We start from the raw sequence: 16,911 nt of genomic DNA, 5'->3' as shown, positions 1-16,911 counted from the left end.
CACAGAGATGGACAGGTACACAAGCTTATTTACCCATAGCTGAGGCTGCCTTAGAACTTACATTTTATCTCCCAAAAACATCTCTTTGTGAAAGCAACCATACTCTGGCACTGAAATAATTATTTGTGAATGTCAGTAAGGAAAATGGAAACCTTACACATTTTAATCTCAATCTCAAACCTCCACTTTCCCAGAAAGAGTGAAAAGAGAAGTGTAAAAAAAAAACACCACCACAGGACCTTATAAGAGAGTTAAGAGCATATTCATTAGAAATGAAATACAAAATACAGTGATGCAACGGGATGAGGGACAGCAGGTGAACAAAACCCCCATCATTCCCTACCCTCACCCCAATCCAAGGAAATCACTTATATAATACAAATCAGAGACATCAAGTGGGGTAGAGGAGGGGTTTTACAAAGTGATTTTCTTGCTATACAGAAAATGTATTATTTGCTGGAAGTCAATGCTGAGCTGCTGTTAGGGGCCCAGGGCCATTAGTGCTCAAGAACATGCCTAAAGGTACAGTGGCCCCTACTGCTTTCCCATGAGTTTGTTGAACATGCTGTACATCTCTGGCTTTTTCTATGCAAGCTGTTCTGCTGTATTTTTCTGTAGCCAATCAGATGAACGCATCTGCTGCTGCAGGAGGCCAATAAGGTCACTGAGATTGGAACTACCAGCACAGGAAGATTCCTGGTGGCGAGATACGAAAATGACCTCATCTGTGCTATCTGCTTTGCCATCCTGATCTGACTGACAAGGCTGCTCCTTTTCCTCAGACAATATCTCCTGCTCTCGTTCTTCCAAAACCTTGCGGATCCGCTGCATACCTGCAATGGTAAAAGGAAGGGAAACATTAGTGGGTAAGTCTAAGATACAAGGGTCTCCAAATTTCTATCAGATCCAGAAAAATTGGGAGAGTTGAAGGGAGAAAAAATGGAAAGACAAGAGGATAATAATTATAGGGTAGTTTAGGACTAAGGAGAGGAGGAAATGGTGCTGCAGATTCTCTAGTGGAAGGAAAAACAAAAGAAAGCATCACTCACCCAGCTGTAGCCGGTGGGTCTTGTCAGCAAAGATGATGCGGAACCATCCAGGTTCACTGCACTCAAAGGCTTTGCCACACGACAGGAGGACCTTGTTATCAAGAAAACGCCTCCAGAGCAGCATCTCCTCCTCGAATGTTCCTGTCCTAAGGTACTAGGAGAGTCACCAGAAGGGCCAGAGGTTAGTCACCTATAGGCTAATTCACAGAGACCCTCATCAATCTGTGATTCCCATGAGGTCTGCAAAGACCAGGGGAGACACCTTTTACCTCTGAAATACAGCAGTTGTGATAAAAACGAAGAAATGGAAAGGAGAGTGGCTTGAGAGCAGTAAGATTCCTGCAAGGAGGGAAATGTACAGGCAGAAGAAAAGGAAAAGCATGCACAGAAATACCAGGCCACCCGTCCTTCTGCTCATCAGACAACAGATGGGGCTTTAACAAAAAGCTTATCACAATATTGAACTTTCCCCTGGACAAAGCTGCACCATGAGGCTGCCCTCAACCCAGGAGAAGCCTCGTTTCCTAACAGTACCAACCTTTCGGAAATCAATCCAGACAAAGAAGCCTGCATTACGGTTGAGGAAAGGAACCCCAAGTGTCTTCAGCTCATCTGTCACATACGTATGGGCAGCTTTCAGGCGGGCATGGTTGGCTCTCAGGTATACCTGGTTGATCCATTCTAGCCAGGAGATTAAAAAAAAATTAATCACAAAGTGACTAAGGATAACAATCACAAATTGACTAAGGTTTCTGAAACAGTCACAGGGCCTTTTTACATTTCAACCTTTTACAACTCCTTTTTTGTTTGCTCAAAAAGCAGAAATGGAGACAAGAATTCTATAGCAGTTTCATGCATGTACGTATCTTCTTTACCACTCTGCTGAGCTCATGGCTGGAGCGCTAGCACCTCAAGACCAGGACAAAGCTAGAAAGTCCCCTCCTATTTCCCTCTTCATAGAAGGTTGAGTTCCCTGCTCTGTACAGCATCTGCTGCTTTTACACATATAGCTATCACACTTCTTCAGAGCTGCTCTTCCATATCCGCTGATGAAGAACTCTGCTGAGAGTTCCTCTGTTGTTGAACTGCCAGCCACAGCTTACAGAGGCAGCTTCAGGGTAATGGATGGCTGCTGAGCACACAAATAAGTGAGCATTGGGAAAGTAAAGGGACTGAACCTCCTGAAGTACTGAGATAACAGGACGGCATGAGGATCCTACATTAGCTACCAACTCACCTCTGTCCCTAAGTAGCTGTGCAACTTTGTGCTGGACTGGTCCACAGACCCCATGGAAATAACACAGAGAAGCCACTGCATTAGCAACATCTTGGTTCTCTGTATACAAAGTACCAAAACGAATCCCAGAGACAGCAAAATCCTGCGGAAGACACATAGAGACTACTGTATTGAACAGGAAATTCAAGTAGGAATGGGTTCCTACTAACACTATTTTCTTCCTTATAACCCAAGGAGCCTGAGGACAGCAGTAAGGAAGCCAAAGCACAGCAGCAACTGGCACTCACCTTACTTATTCCCCACATCACATGAGTCCTCTGTGGATCAGGCAATCTGTATGTAGAAGGATGCAGATGGGCAATTAGTGTCATGGGTGCTGAAGTTTTGGATCACCAGTGCAGCATTGCAAAAATAGAGAGGCAGCATTACACAGCGGCAGTGGAGCACAGATCATCAATCAAGCAGGGAAAATCCAAATCCAACCTGCCCTCAGAAGTAAGGAACTCCCAGGAACTAATTTTAGACACCATTTTTAAGTATTTCAGATGTAAGTACTTCAAGTACTCACGTTAAGCGCTGTATTTTTTGTGCAGATTTCCTGCACATACAGAGCTTGCAAATGTAATACTAAAAATTGATACATTTTCTAAGACTTTGAAGTAATTTTCTTTCTTTCAAACAATAATACCTTGAAGAAGGATATTCATAGTCACAGAATATCCCGAGTTGGAAGGGACACACAAGAATCATCATTAATACCTAATAAAAACCATTCTCAAACCTCTAATAACACTATGATCAGTCACTACTGTACGAAAACAGAATGTAAACAGCAACAGAAGGTCTTTACAGTCATCAACAGAAATAAGAGAAAGACATAACAATACTGGGGTAGGAAAGAAAAAGCCTCACTTTCGAGGAATGAAACATCCATTTCCAGTTTTTTGGGGACTGTCACAAGTGAATATGAAAGCACACACTAAAAAAAAAAAAACAAAACAACAAACCAAAACGTACCATAACAGAAAATTAACCCACCTTTTTCTTGCTAGAATTTTCCCTGCACTTGAAAAAAACGCATTTGCCATTCGGAAATTATGAAAATAAAAAACACAAAAAGAAGCCCACGATATAAGGCAGATTCAGAATTTGCTAGCTCATGACTTAACTTCCAGTCACAAGTTCTCAGCAAGGCATCATGTTGAATTGTCACTGGAAGATGGCCAGGGAAGTAGGAGCTGGTTTTACCTGTCCATGCCCAGGACACTGTGAAACGTGGCTGATTCATCAAAAACTGACAGCATGTAGATCTCATCTACTATCACATGCAATTCGTGTCTGCAAAAGGACAAAATGGAAGTTAGAAAAGAATTCTCTGGCTGAGAAGCAAAGAGAAATTCAGAACCCTGCAAAGGCTACCTTTATACATCAAATTCTGCAACACAGAGTACTTTTTCACAACTCAGAAGGTCTATTATATTGAACTATGTACACTGAACTGATGGAGATATATCCAGATAATTGTCACCCACTGCAACTGTATAATGGGATAAAATTTCAGTCATTTCCAATGTACTTGTGAAAATTAACTCCTATATGTACGACCCCTCTAAACTACGTTGTGTTGTTGTCCATTCAAAATTGGCCAAATTGCAGAGAGCATCCAGTGGTGAAGATGGGCAGCCATATTCAACTATTTCTTATTCTCTGCACATACAGAGAAAACGTGAGGAAAGAAAGTCAGTTTCCTACCAAATAGCACCACAGCATTTGCTAGGACTGTCAGTAAAACTGCTAGTATTCCTTGATGCAAGTTGCCTTGTCCCTCCAGCTGACTGGATGGTCTGCACTCCCTTCTCCCCACCAGCCCACTCTCCTCTCTATTTGAGGAGAACAGGTGTTGGTTTTTTTTTGCCTGACTGAGAAGATATTCACAGATAAATTAAGGTACAGCAAGTAGACCACCAGGCTCTGAAAGCCATCTCTGCCTCTGGTATCTCAGCCTTCCAAACTGGCATACCTTTTAGCAAATTCCAGGTAATCCCGTAGCTCTGACAAGGAGTAGACATCCCCAAGGGGATTCTGGGGATTCAGAAGAATTAAGGCCCTTACAGTTACACCCTGCAGAACATAAACAACAGGGCAGGAAGAGAGCGTTCACCATGGGATAAACTTTCAGTCTCTCCAAGGCGCAGTAAGCATATCACAAGACTCCCCTTCAGCCTCTACTATGACATTTCACCTCAAAAGTGAGATTTGTATGAAAAAGCTGAAGGCACAAATGACATTTTTATAATGACGGCGCTTGCAAAATGAACTGAGGAAAATATTATAGAATGAATCTGTGAGTTTGAAAATGGTGAGTCTGCAATCATATGAGAATGTGCCTTCTCATATTCTCAGCATAAAAGAGAATTCTCTCTGATCTGTATCAGCATTGTTAAGTAGCAGATTACTGAAGATTGCCCATTAATAAGGCAAGAAAAATAGCAATTTGAGGTACATGGATGTGAATTGCTCATATATAGAGCACAAGTGGCTGGAGTCAGAGCTGCTAATGATCTTAAGATGAAGCTAAACATACACTGAGTTTAGGATAATCTCAAAACTTACAGACTAAATATTCAGACAGGTAGCACACATCTGTATTTACCCTCTAGATTTGCCCCTCACTACCTCCTGCAATTCGTGCTGTTCTTAGCGGATAAATCTGCACTGCTGAGTAGAAAAGTCCATTTTGGGTAACCCAGCTGGCACTCCTGAAGGAAAAACCCTGCAAAGACCCTACATTTTAGTGCATGCCCAGGTATGCATGATACAGTGGGATTCCTCCAGGAAGTGCTGCTGAATATTCTTCCACAACAGCAGGCAGGATTTGCAAGCAGCCTGACTTCAGGTCTATAAGGACCATGAGAAAGCCAGGTGCTAGGTTTTGAAAATGTTTTGCTCTTCAGGTCACATCTGAGACCAGCCATCTCAAACATACTGTAGCCTTGACCAGTAAGGTGAAGCTCATCTATGCTCACCTCTGCCTGGGCATCCTGCAAGGCCTTTTCCAGTTTTTCCACAGTAAGCTGGAAAGGCCGAGTGCTTGTTCCAGTAATCTGAAACACACCACAAAGATAAAATTTAAAAGGCCAAATTATTTCAACAATCTGTCTCGAGTCATTTCACACAAAACAAAATAAAAACCCAACAATAATGACTGGCATCCATCCCTTTATCCTTTTATACTACAGAGAGAATAAATACATAAAATCAAAGAAATTTTCACCATAGACTGGTCACATTCAGAGAATTCTCTGGGTATCCTTAATGACTAAAGCAATGTCAGATAGCCATGCGTTCTTACACCTCTGGGACAGACCATCTCCTATAGGACAATACATATGTCTGACACCAAAATGGTCATTTTTCCCCACCAGGAGTCATTATTAGATATTGATAGGGACAAGACACAAGAAAAGGACAAGACTGGAAACTAGATGTATGGCCTTCAACAAGTTTCTTGAAAACAATGTGTCCAATTCCCCAACCATAAATGAAACCACAGGCTGCTGCCTGGCCTTGTTTTGAGTCCCCAGAGCTTGGCACTTTCCTGTGCCAATTGTTTTTTAACTGTGGAGGTCGCTATTCCCGTTCCTCAACTCTTACCTTGCTGTCTAAATAGGCATACACCAGCTTGACGTTGCCATACAGGAAGACGCTCTGGGTGATGCTACCATAAAAAGGAGTAGCAATCAGAACAGCTTCTGGAACCAAGACAACAAAACTTGTTAGCAACAGATTGCTGTCCTTCCTTCTCCTCTAACGGACTTCAGTTGAGCATGAAAAGCTTTTTTACAGTTATGCATTTTGCAAATATTTTAATGTTACTATTCTTTTCTCCAATTTCTTTCTATATCAATTCTACAATCTTCTGCAAAAACTGGGACACTGTACACCCACCCTCAGTATTCCAAGTAACCGTAAGCGTAGTCCACATTTCAGTAGATCAGTGCTAATTCCAACTACTTCATCTCCACAAAACAGTATTTAAACTAAGTAACACATTAATTTCCAAGCAACAATAACAAAAAAAAACATTAAAGATATTTTCCAGCAAACCACTTACCCCCTGGATCACACAGGACTGTAGCTAATGCAGAAAACAAAGAGCCACAACCGTTCAGAACGATCACCTAGAGAAGAAAGGGAGAGGCTAGTGATAAGTATGTCCATAGAAACACCACCGCAACATTTCTGACAAAACCAACAAAATATATTTTCTCCCCAATACTCAAGCATGGATGTTCCCAGAACTTTCCTGCTGACATCTCACTTCTATCAGAAACAACATTAATCCTGAACTCTGTTTCATGATACTTTGTCCCGTTGCCTTTTTATTATGTGTTATCTTCTCTTTGTGATAATAGCAGCTCCTACCTCCCACCAAATTTGTGCAATAGCATAAACAGAAGCAGAGAAGCAAGTCTGTCTCCTGTTTCTAGAAGACTGATGCACAGAGGCCCCAGGAGTTTCAATCCAAGCGTCAGGTAGAATCTGCTGCCTTGGAGAGGCAATGATCAGCAAACTGATCAGTGATGACTTCAGTTTATGTGAGACAACAGTTTCTGCTGAGTTACTGCAGCCAGAAGAGCAGCAATAGTACTGGATCCTGCTGCCTCTAGCACCCAGCAAAAGCAGGACTCATGCATGCACCAAGCCCAGCCCGCACCCCTCCCAAATCAGAAAGTCCTGCAAAGACTCAGGTGTTGACACCTTCCTTATAACACCATCACAAGTTCTGAAAATATCTGTTCTTGCCAGGTGAAACTACCATTGGCTCAATGACAGATTTTGCCCTGAGATGCAACAGCAGAATAGTATGAAAGTAAAGTCATCAGAAACAATGGGCACTCTTTGTCAAGGCTGAGGGACATGAGCGCAGAAGGTCCCAGAGCTGAACGGGGAGATAAAAACACAAAGCCTCACGGGGAGCAATGGAATGAGGAGCTGGCACATAGAAGTAAAGAATAAGGCAAATACGCAGTAGAACTGAAATGTTTTGGCTGATGTGTGCATCAAAAGCAACTAAAATGGCTATGATCCAATCTCATTTACATGATAAAAGGCTTCATTCTACAAAATCATTTGTTTAAAAAATAAAATGAAATTGTTTGATAACAAATGGCAATACATTAGAATATACACCAACGGAAAGTGGGTTACCCACATTTTCTGCCTTAAGAGGTGCAGGGGCCTTGCAGTAATAGGTCAAAAATCGAGCCACTTCCTCCCGTAAACTGAGAAAGACACAAAAGCAAATATTGATTCAGCTTATTCTCCAAGAGGCTGGGCTTCCCCAGGTCCACATCTCAGGAAAATAAAGCCAGGGCACATTAAAGTCTGATGCAGACAGCCCATGTCACAGATGTGACTGCTACACATGGCAAAGGCGTCACGGACAATGGCTATGGCTGCACAGACATTTCTGAAGAGCATTAAAGAGAATTGAAGGATTAAAGTCCTCGATGTTAACAAGGCTTCAAGGAACTTTCCTGAGTTAGCTCATCTGTTAATGTATAGAAAATTAGCATCTTCTCTTACATAAAATGATTTTAAACTGGATTTTCAAAAGATTTTAAGTTGGATGACCAATTACTGTTTTGAAAATAAAAATATGATTCTATGACCTGGAAGAAGTTTTAACTACTATGTAAGAGAAGCAGTTCATACTCATCCATTCTGTTTTCAGGCAGGTACTCAAACAGAGAAGCATTACAGAAATGAGAAGACTTACAACATGTGTCCCTTCCAGTCAGGATACTGAAGCAGCAGCGGCTCCATGAGGTTCATATCGGTCTGTGTCAGCTGTGAGCAACAGGAAGACACATTAAAAGCACAGTCACCAATTTCAGAAACAGAGAGAGACAGAACCCAGGGGCAGGCACACTTCTGCATGGACATGCACATACAACACTTCAAAGCCTTAAAACTGGACTGAGAAAGCCACTGGCCATCAGAATTAAGGCAGCTCGGAGGGGCAAAGAACAGCAAGCTGACCAGTGATAACTTCAGCTTGTAGGAAGTGGGGGCTTCTGCCAAATTATTGTAGCCAGAACTTCACTGCGCAGAGATCTACAAAAAGGATGCCAAATAGTTCATTTTGTTCTTAAAGTCAGAATCACCCAAACTGTGTGAAAGCTCCACAGCCCCTTTTTATATTTATGTTTAGATAAAGTATGCACATTGCTTTTATCTAAACATTTTCAGGATTGTAATTTTCAGGGTTTCACATAATCCAGTTCTATGAAGTTGCAAGAGAAAGCGCAGTCATGATCAGGGAATAGAGAAGAGGACATTTTATGTGAACAAAAAGGGAACAGACAAATGTTATGTACAATGTACCTTGCAAATATTTGATAACTACCAAGTCTGTGAGTTAATACTAAAAGGACATGACAAGTAAGCGACGGTGCAAAAGGGGAGGGATATTTAACATGCAGTGCAAAAGTCTACCACGTAGTAACAAATCCACAGCATTCTGTATCAGTGTTTAATAACTTGTGCTAAGCTCTAGTGTTCAAAGACACTGTCCTCATCCCATCCCATGCAGAACTGCAACCTGACATATGAGATTAAAGTTCTTTCATTCACCTGCAGATGTTCTTCATACCTGTGTAGCACAGAACTACTTCTCCTTAGACCTCCCTCCTAAACTTATCTGGATAATGCAACACAAAACTATCAGCAGACTTGGCCAAAAATGTCCTTGCAGTAATGAAGAGAAGAATCCTTAAGGATAATTGAATAAGGACTAAGAAATCAGATGGGCCAATCAAAATGAAGATTATCTGAGATCTCATACCACAGAATGTTAGCCAATTTAAGGGCCAAAAGTTGAAGGCAGAAATCCAATACATTACTTTACTCTGTGGAAACTGAGTACTTACTGTCCCCAAGAGCAACAAATTATTTTTTCTTACAATCTCAGTTGATGCTGCACTCAGTGAACCCTTTCTGTAACTCTGGGCTGTGATGAAGAAACTGGAAGCAGTAACTTCTTGCCACATGCATGACAGCTCATCACACTACAGCTCATTTCCACAACAAGGCTAATGAAGACAAGACTTGCTACTGTCTCCCTCTGCACTACTTGCTGCAGACACTGTGTTAGTTTAGAGAAAGGATGGTGAAGGAAGGAAGGAAGGCACAATCTACACAGCCCATAGGGCACCTTCTGAGAGCACAGCCACCAGGCAGCAGCTCTGCCTTACCTGTTCCTTTAGCTGGAAGGCCGAGCGGTGGGGTAGCATCCCCAAGTCAGTGGTGTGGGGGGAAGGAATAAAAGGAACATTTTGAGGGTGGGAATTGGTGGAATGGGAGTAACAGTGAGTTTCAAACTGCAGAGACCAACTGTCAGACACTCGGCTACCTTCCCCCCCTCAGGCAGCTGCAGCAAGGAAAAGGGCAGCCTTCCCATCTAGGGGGCTGAATCTGAGTAATAATCTTAATGAAAAATCAAGAAACACCCCGGGAAGGCACAGCTCTGTTGTTGTCTTTTGCCTTTTTTCTTAATGATTTATGCCATTTGTTTCATGGAACTGAACAAACTGTCCAAGTAGCAGCTCCGCAGTACAATTTCAAGAGATATCATGAGATATCACATTTGCTGCTGCCATCCTCTCAAACTTTAGCTGAATTGCAAACTGGGTGCTCAAACTGTGTACCTTCACAATGGACAGAATCAACGTCCTCTGCCCCAAGCTGTGAAGATTCTTGAAATTAAGCAGAGTCTGAAGTAGTTATCTCCGTATTAAATAAAATACTGTCAGTTGGAGAAAATGAAATGCACCCTATCTTCATTTAAATACTGAGTCTTAAATATCTCAATGAGCCAAGTACACCCCTCCAGGGAAACGCAATGAAAGGGAACAGAAAACTCCCTGTTTTCTGTTCTCCTGGGAAAACAACATCAATAAGTGTACAAATAGCTGGATTCAGAAGTGGCTTTCAATAGTAAGAAATTCATGAGGAAAAATTTTATCAGAGAAACCTCAATAGCAGCAATAACCCTAGGAAAGACACCGAGGAGAAACCACATACTATATTTGGTATTCCTCTTAGGAACAGGACTTACCCGTTTGGACATCAGGTCAAAGCAGAGCTTATTCTCACTGGTGCCAAAATTAATTATACCCTAGAAAAAGAAATAGCGTGTCATTTATGGACACACACACACAAAATCAACGTGTATGTACACCCATCTTAGCTATCATTCCACTGAATTGCCCCCAGAAAGCCTACCAAGGAAAAGTCACAGCACAGTTCATGAAATAGTATATAATTAGAGAGGTATATATGCAGGTGTGTGCTCACAGACTTATCTCAGACACTCCAGCTCTCAGGCAATAAACTTTCTACAAATGGGTAAGTACTAACAGTTCATTCCTCTTTACAGAATTTTTAACTTATTCTTGAATTCACTCATCAGTGTGCATCTAACTGCAAATACATGTGAAACAGTTCTGAGAAAACTGAGGTTTATGCTTCTGCAGTGGTTTAAAGAAATGTTCTTGAAACATTTCTTCACCTAAATTTAGTTGTTTATCAGTCCTGTTCCACTCCACTCACTCTTTCAAATGTCACATAGCACACAGTCATGAAGAGTGGTTAAAACATTAAATTTTCCCCTCTGGAGAGGCAATTCTGTGATTGCAGGGCCAGGGTCTGGCTCTGCTTATTTAATATGGCATTGGATGCTGAAGAACTCCAGTAAACCAGCACATACTCAACAGTGGAAGAAGCTGGATAAACAAATTAAAAATGTACACAAAATGAAGATTAAACAATCAGACATGAATGGTGCTACTAAAAGTCGAGTCCAAATTTAGGTGTTTATCTACTTTTCACATCGTTAGTAGAAGAGCTAGCAGTTTGTGCCTTATAACACATCTCTTATCAAATAATTACTGTGCTTTTGGATCTTAATCTAGTTTGCACCCCCTCCCCCACACGCACCATGACTGCAGTTAGGGGTCAGAATAAAACATCTTGACATTTTCAAGTTGTTCAGAATGGAATGCTGGATCTGTTTAAAAGTAATCCCCAGATAAACCACGATTTCCATTCACTGTATTCGTTACTCATTCAGTACCGAACATTAACATTCAGCCTCTGTGCCGCCAGGGGGTGTGCGAGGAGCTGCGTACCGAGCAGCGGAGCTGCAACGGGCAGAAAAAGTGCCGAGCGGTAGTTAAGAGACTCACTCACGTTGGGGTTCGTGTCTTCATCGTACTTGTCAGCGTGGTACGCTTTGTACCCCTCGTCGTCAGAGCCCCGGAAGATGTTGGCGACGTTACCGCGAGCGGAGAGATACGGGCTCCGCCGGAACCCCTCCGGAGGGCAGAAGCCACTCATGTCACCCCGGCTCACGGCCAGCCCTCCGGCCCTCGGCCGCCGCTGGTCGCCTCCTCCTACCCGGCCCGTCAGTTCCGACAGCATTTGGCTGAAGTCCAGGCCTCGAGGCATGGCCGGGGAAGGGGATGCGCCGCCGTGGCTCCGCTTCAGGATGCTGAGCATCTGGGCGAAAACGTTGAACATGCGGAACTCGTGCTCCCGCTCCAGCTCAAAGCGCCGCTGCTCCAGCTGCATCCGCCGCTCCTCCACGTCCAGGTCCCGCTGGAATCGCCGCTCCTCCATCTGCAAGAAACGCTCCTCCATGGCCCGCTGTGACGTCAGAGTCTTCAGCAGGAGGTCATCGAGTGGGTCCTTCACGCGCTGGCCTTTCCGTTTCTTCCGCAGGCGGTGCAAGGCGGAGAAGCTGGGCCGAGGAACTGTGTTCTGCATCCGGGATGAGTTGGCCATGCTGGGCTCACTGAAACCTGTGGTTGTGTGAAAGCGGGAAAAAATGAAACACGAGGCAAGTTAAATGGTGTGGATGTGCTTTGCTGCTTCCCACTACCTGACCTAGAACACACCACAGCAGCATCTTTAGGAAAACAGTGAAATCAGTCAAGTACATCTTGGAGTTTGTAACTTTGTTTGCCGTCTTTGACTTCACATGGCAGGCTCACCACTGTGCTGCAAGCCACTGATCTGGCTCTCACTTGCTTTCTGAATTAACCCCAGTGATCACTATTGGGGTTAATTCAAGGATCCTGCCCTTGGCTACCCACGCACTCACCATGGTGAGGAAGACATAGCTGAGAATGACTTGGGTTGGAAGGGACCTTAAACAAAGTTTGGTTAAGATCACCGTAGCTGCTCTTCCTGATCTCAAAAATGAGCCTCATACTGACTATCACTTCTCTTCTTCCCAAGAAGGCTGTACTCTTCCATCAACCTATCCTAGACTGGTTGGAAATCACCACAATCTCTGTAGTCTATCTTTCTGTGCACCCAAATAATGGCCAAATGTACTCCCAGCACAGAGCTCTCATCTCCTGTAAACAGATCAGCTGTTTCTACCAGTGATTTCCCAAAGTGTCTTCTTTCCAAGTGCTAATTAGCAGATTAGGAAGCCAAGCAACGATTATTCCCAAGTATTCTCTGTTGCTGACTATCCTAAAAGATGAGATGTGGAAAACATTCAAGTAGAACATAAGAGAAGTTTCACCTGCAGGTTTACAGGTTGCAATGGAAGAAGAGGTTCTCCTGATACAATTCAGCATGAGGACTGCAGACAGCCCATGTCGCATTCAGTCAATACCAAAAAGCTTATAATTTTTCTTTTGTTTTTTTTTTTTTTTTGTTTTTTTGTTTTTTTTTTTTGAATAACACATGTACTGTCTGCATTACACAGAGAGATCTAGCACAAATGCCTATCCCAGCTCAGAGTAGATGCTCCAGTCCTTTGGAATTCATATGCAGTATTTAGCCTAGAGCAGTAATTTTTGATTTTATTTACCTGCGCCAAGACACGTGTCAGGAACTGCCAAAAGACAATTAATGTTGTTACCAGCCTTCTTCTTTAAAGCTTTTTGGGGCACGAAAAACAAGGATCAGTGCAAAAAAACCATGTCTCTCTGTGCACCAGAACAAAACCCTATCTTTCTGGGAAATAAGGCAGCAACCCTATGCTGGAATGCAGAAGTCTATCCCTACCTGAAGGTGAAACACTGGTTTCAATGGGGATCTCCACCCTGGAGATGGGAGAATCATTCTGGGCCCTTTCCAGGAAGGCTCTCTCCATCTCGTGCTCTTCAGGGCAATCCTGCTGGTAAGAAATGGCTGCCGGGGGCTCTGGGCTCAGGCAGTGCTCGTCAGAATTCACCTCCTCGCATTTGATCTCCATCAGTTCCGGGTGCTGGGAGTGCCCGAAGGGCAGGACAGGGGCAGCGAACTGGTGGTGGTAGCCATCCACCATGCCACCTGGCAGCACCTGGCTGGCCATCACACCACTGCCCATGGGACCGTAGGCCAGCGCTGGTCGGTTGTTGAGCACTCGGTCCATCACGTCGTAGAACTTCCAGGTGCGGCCGCCCCGCGGGGCCTTGCTGTTGTCCTTGATGCGCCGGTACTCCAGCTTCATCTTCTTGATCTTCTCGCGGCACTGGTCCCCGGTGCGGTGGATGCCCTTCTCACGGAGCACCTCGGCGATGCGGTTGAAGACGTGCTGGTTGCGCAGGCAGCTCTCCAGCTCCAGCTGCACCGACTCGTCCGCCCACAGCTGGAGCAGCTCCACCACCTCGGGGTCCGACCAGTTGCTGCCGCGCTCGTACTTCTTCCCTCGAAAATCCATCCCTCCCGGGGCCGCGGGCTCGCTCCTCCCCCCGGCTCTCGGCACCCCGGGCCGAGAGGGGCCGTGCCGGGCCGTGCCGGGGGTCGCTGCCCGACCCCTCGGGGCTGCCCGTTGGCCGGAGGAGCCTCTCGCACCCGTTCTCTCACGGTTCCTGCCCGTCCTGGCCCTTCGGTGGCCACGTACGGCCGCCGCCACCGCGCTTGGCACGGCTCGGCACGGCACGGCTCGGCTCGGCACGGCTCGGCTCGGCCCATCCGCTACAGCCGGGCGGAGCGAGCTAGTGGGGAGCCGGGCCGGCATGTTCACATCCGGGGTGACAGCACATGCGTGCAGCCTTATTCCGGGATAACTTTAGTCCGTGCCAGTCTCTCACCGTGTTCCCGAGCCGCGCCGGGCTGAGCGCAGCGGCACGGAGCCTTTTCCACGACCCCCGCCTTCCTCCCTCGGCTTGGCTTGGCTTGGCTTGGCTTGGCTCGGCTCGGCCCGGCCCTACCCGGCCGGTAGGGGCTGCGCTGGGTCGGGCCGTGCCAAGCCGTGCCGTGCCAGATCCGCCCCGCCCCGGGGAGGTGCCCGCTCTCCCAATCCCGCCCGCCGCCCCGCCCCTGTGGCCCCGCCCGGCCGTGCCAGGCACGGCTCGGCTCGGCCCGGCCCCTGTGGGGTTGTACGGAGCGGCCCGTTTTGCTTCAAAAAGGAACGCGGCTGACATCGCGGGGAGCTCCCAGAAGGAGCCACGCCGTCCGCGTTGGGGCACGATGGAGCGCGGAGCACAGAACGGCGCAGAGAACCCGCGCGGCACCTGGCCATGCTCCTGGGCACAGGGTGCTGCGGCCGGGCCCTGCAGGGGGTGCTGCAGCCCCGCAGCGCCAACCCCACCCGGCCCGGCGGGATCGCAGCGCCCCGGCGGTGCCCGCGGCCGCCGTCAGTGCGGGGCTGTCCGAGGCTCCGCGCGCTGCCGCTGTGCTAGTGGGCAGAGCTTCTGACCGAAACCCTGAAATCACAGAGAATCCCTGAAATAAAGCACATCGACCAAAACGAATACTGGACCCGCGTCCCCCAAGGCAACCCTTCCCATTTTTTCACTAATTCTTCCATCTCTGCCACGCAAACCTTTACAGCTGCCTTCTCTAGGCTCCTTATTACGTCGGAAGCCAAAGCAGGTGTACCGTTTGCCTGGTGCTACCAGGTGCCTATTTTAATAAGCAGACTCAGCATACGGCCGTGAGAGAAGCCGAGCTATGTAAGAAGCTCTGTTCCCGACACACGCCTCGAGGCTGCCCGCAGAGGGCAGTAGGAGAGCCTCCAGAAACCTTTGTAAAGCAGAGCTGGGCAAGGAAGGGAAGGGACAGAGAATCGTGGTTATTAAGCACCTTGTTATCCCGAGACAGACTTCGGGGGGCTGGGGAGAAGGAGTTAATTTTGTAACCAATTAAACAGCACGTTGGGTTTTCTGTAAGTCCGGGGCAGGAGCGCAGGACGTGCCCAAGTGCTGGGTGTTTTCCACCTTCACACTCAGTGCCCTGTCCGCACAAAGAACAGGGGAACAGTGTTTTTCCCATTTTCTGTGGGAATGACTACGGTAAGAGGCAGGCCTGCATACTCACACAATCCCATTAGTGCATCCCACTAATGGGGTTACCTGGAGCAGGAAGCAGTGGTGCTGTGGGGGACTGTGTCAAGGGCCTTATTGGAGTCCAGATAAGAGACATCAGTGGCTCTCCCCTTCTTCAAAGACATCTAGGTATCTCTTTCAAAGCTACCTGGATTCTTGTAGGTCCAGCTGTCATAGCAACATTTCTGTGGGTTGTGACTGACTACAGGGGAAAGCCATGATGAAAAGAGTGGAAGAAGGTAATGGCTCTTACTGGTACATGAGCACTCTAAGCTACTTCCCTCTTGACAAGCTGTTTATATTAGCCCCTCGTGCATTTTTATTTGTTTGGTTTCTTTGCTTTTTGGCCATTGCTTCTTCTCAGGCTGGATCCGGTCAGTACTGCGAGTTCTTTGCAAGGAGACATGCAAATGTTTTCTCCCTGTCCACTGCCAGAGAATGATGTGACCAGGTCAGGGCCCACAGACACAGCCAGAAGCTCCTCAGCTGCGTGCAGGCCTTGAAGCCAATAGCTGGGGATCTCAGAAATCCCAGCTTGATACGATAATTTGATTGCTCTAATCACAGAAAATTGTGTTTTCTGACGTGGTTATCCTTTATTTGTAAAGAGATACTAACACACTAGGAAATCGCTTTGGGAACAGTGACAGCCTGGAAGGATATACGTGTTTCTTTGCTCTGCAAAGTCACGACATGCTCACACTAAAACTGCATAACTGAGGCAAACTCAAGTGATAAAATTTCATAGGCAACCATGCAACAAACCCAGGTCTCAGCCTTTCTCCCTCTCTCTGGCTGCACTGTCACTTCACTTGCTGCAAGATTTTGCCCCTCCAACTTGCAAGTAACGCATACTAAGGATCTGTCACCATTTGCCTTAAAAGAGAAAAACGAAAGGCGAGGAAAGGAGCCAACTAACTGGCCCTTATCTAGTGTTAAATATAGACACAGTGATCTTCCTTTTTGGTCTGGTAGGGAAAGCAGTTAGATATAACCACGGGTGAGAATCCTCCTGTATTTTCATTTATAACAACAAGCAGTTTACATAGCTCATGTAGTTATTTCAGGCAGAAGCTGAAACTGGGATCACGTTTCCTGTAGCGCGACCTGAGCAGGACCTGTTCATCCATAGTCTTTCCTAACCGGGGGTCAGAAATGCCAGCAGCAAATATTTTTGCAGGGGAAATTAAGTGTTTATGTACAGTGGGAAACTGAATTCATAACAAAACCTTTTCCACACAGCTGTAACGCTGCCAAGGGTGTCCTTGCTTTGCTCATGGCTCAGTGCAGC

The 16,911-nt window shown here is 45.9% G+C and overlaps 1 protein-coding gene across 3 annotated transcripts; it reads right to left on the bottom strand.

Moving 5' to 3' along the window:
* Positions 1-240: 240 nt before the first annotated feature.
* On the bottom strand, positions 241-14,062 carry ACCS (1-aminocyclopropane-1-carboxylate synthase homolog (inactive)). 3 transcript variants are annotated; one of them, XM_042814742.1, is made up of 16 exons: positions 13,375-14,061; positions 11,542-12,152; positions 10,409-10,468; positions 9,546-9,557; positions 8,069-8,139; positions 7,502-7,571; positions 6,401-6,467; positions 5,941-6,038; positions 5,313-5,390; positions 4,307-4,407; positions 3,535-3,624; positions 2,574-2,619; positions 2,287-2,428; positions 1,588-1,730; positions 1,050-1,203; positions 241-833 (listed from the first exon to the last, which is right to left on the bottom strand). In XM_042814742.1, the coding sequence occupies exons 1-16, from the start codon at positions 14,009-14,011 to the stop codon at positions 586-588; spliced, it is 2,628 nt and encodes an 875-aa protein (XP_042670676.1). In that variant the 5' UTR covers positions 14,012-14,061; the 3' UTR covers positions 241-585. The 3 variants fall into 3 exon arrangements, with proteins under 3 accessions (XP_042670676.1, XP_042670678.1, XP_042670677.1); XM_042814744.1 differs by lacking the exon at positions 5,313-5,390 and having other exon boundaries at positions 13,375-14,062; XM_042814743.1 differs by lacking the exon at positions 9,546-9,557 and having other exon boundaries at positions 13,375-14,060.
* Positions 14,063-16,911: the final 2,849 nt, after the last annotated feature.

This window comes from Centrocercus urophasianus, unplaced genomic scaffold (genome assembly GCF_019232065.1).
Source record: "Centrocercus urophasianus isolate 14NV4802_14NV808 unplaced genomic scaffold, USGS_Curo_1.0 seq_14, whole genome shotgun sequence".
NCBI classification, from domain to species: Eukaryota; Metazoa; Chordata; class Aves; order Galliformes; family Phasianidae; genus Centrocercus; species Centrocercus urophasianus.
The sequence above is the reverse complement of the archived record's forward strand: the minus strand, read 5'-3'. Positions and strand labels throughout refer to the sequence as shown.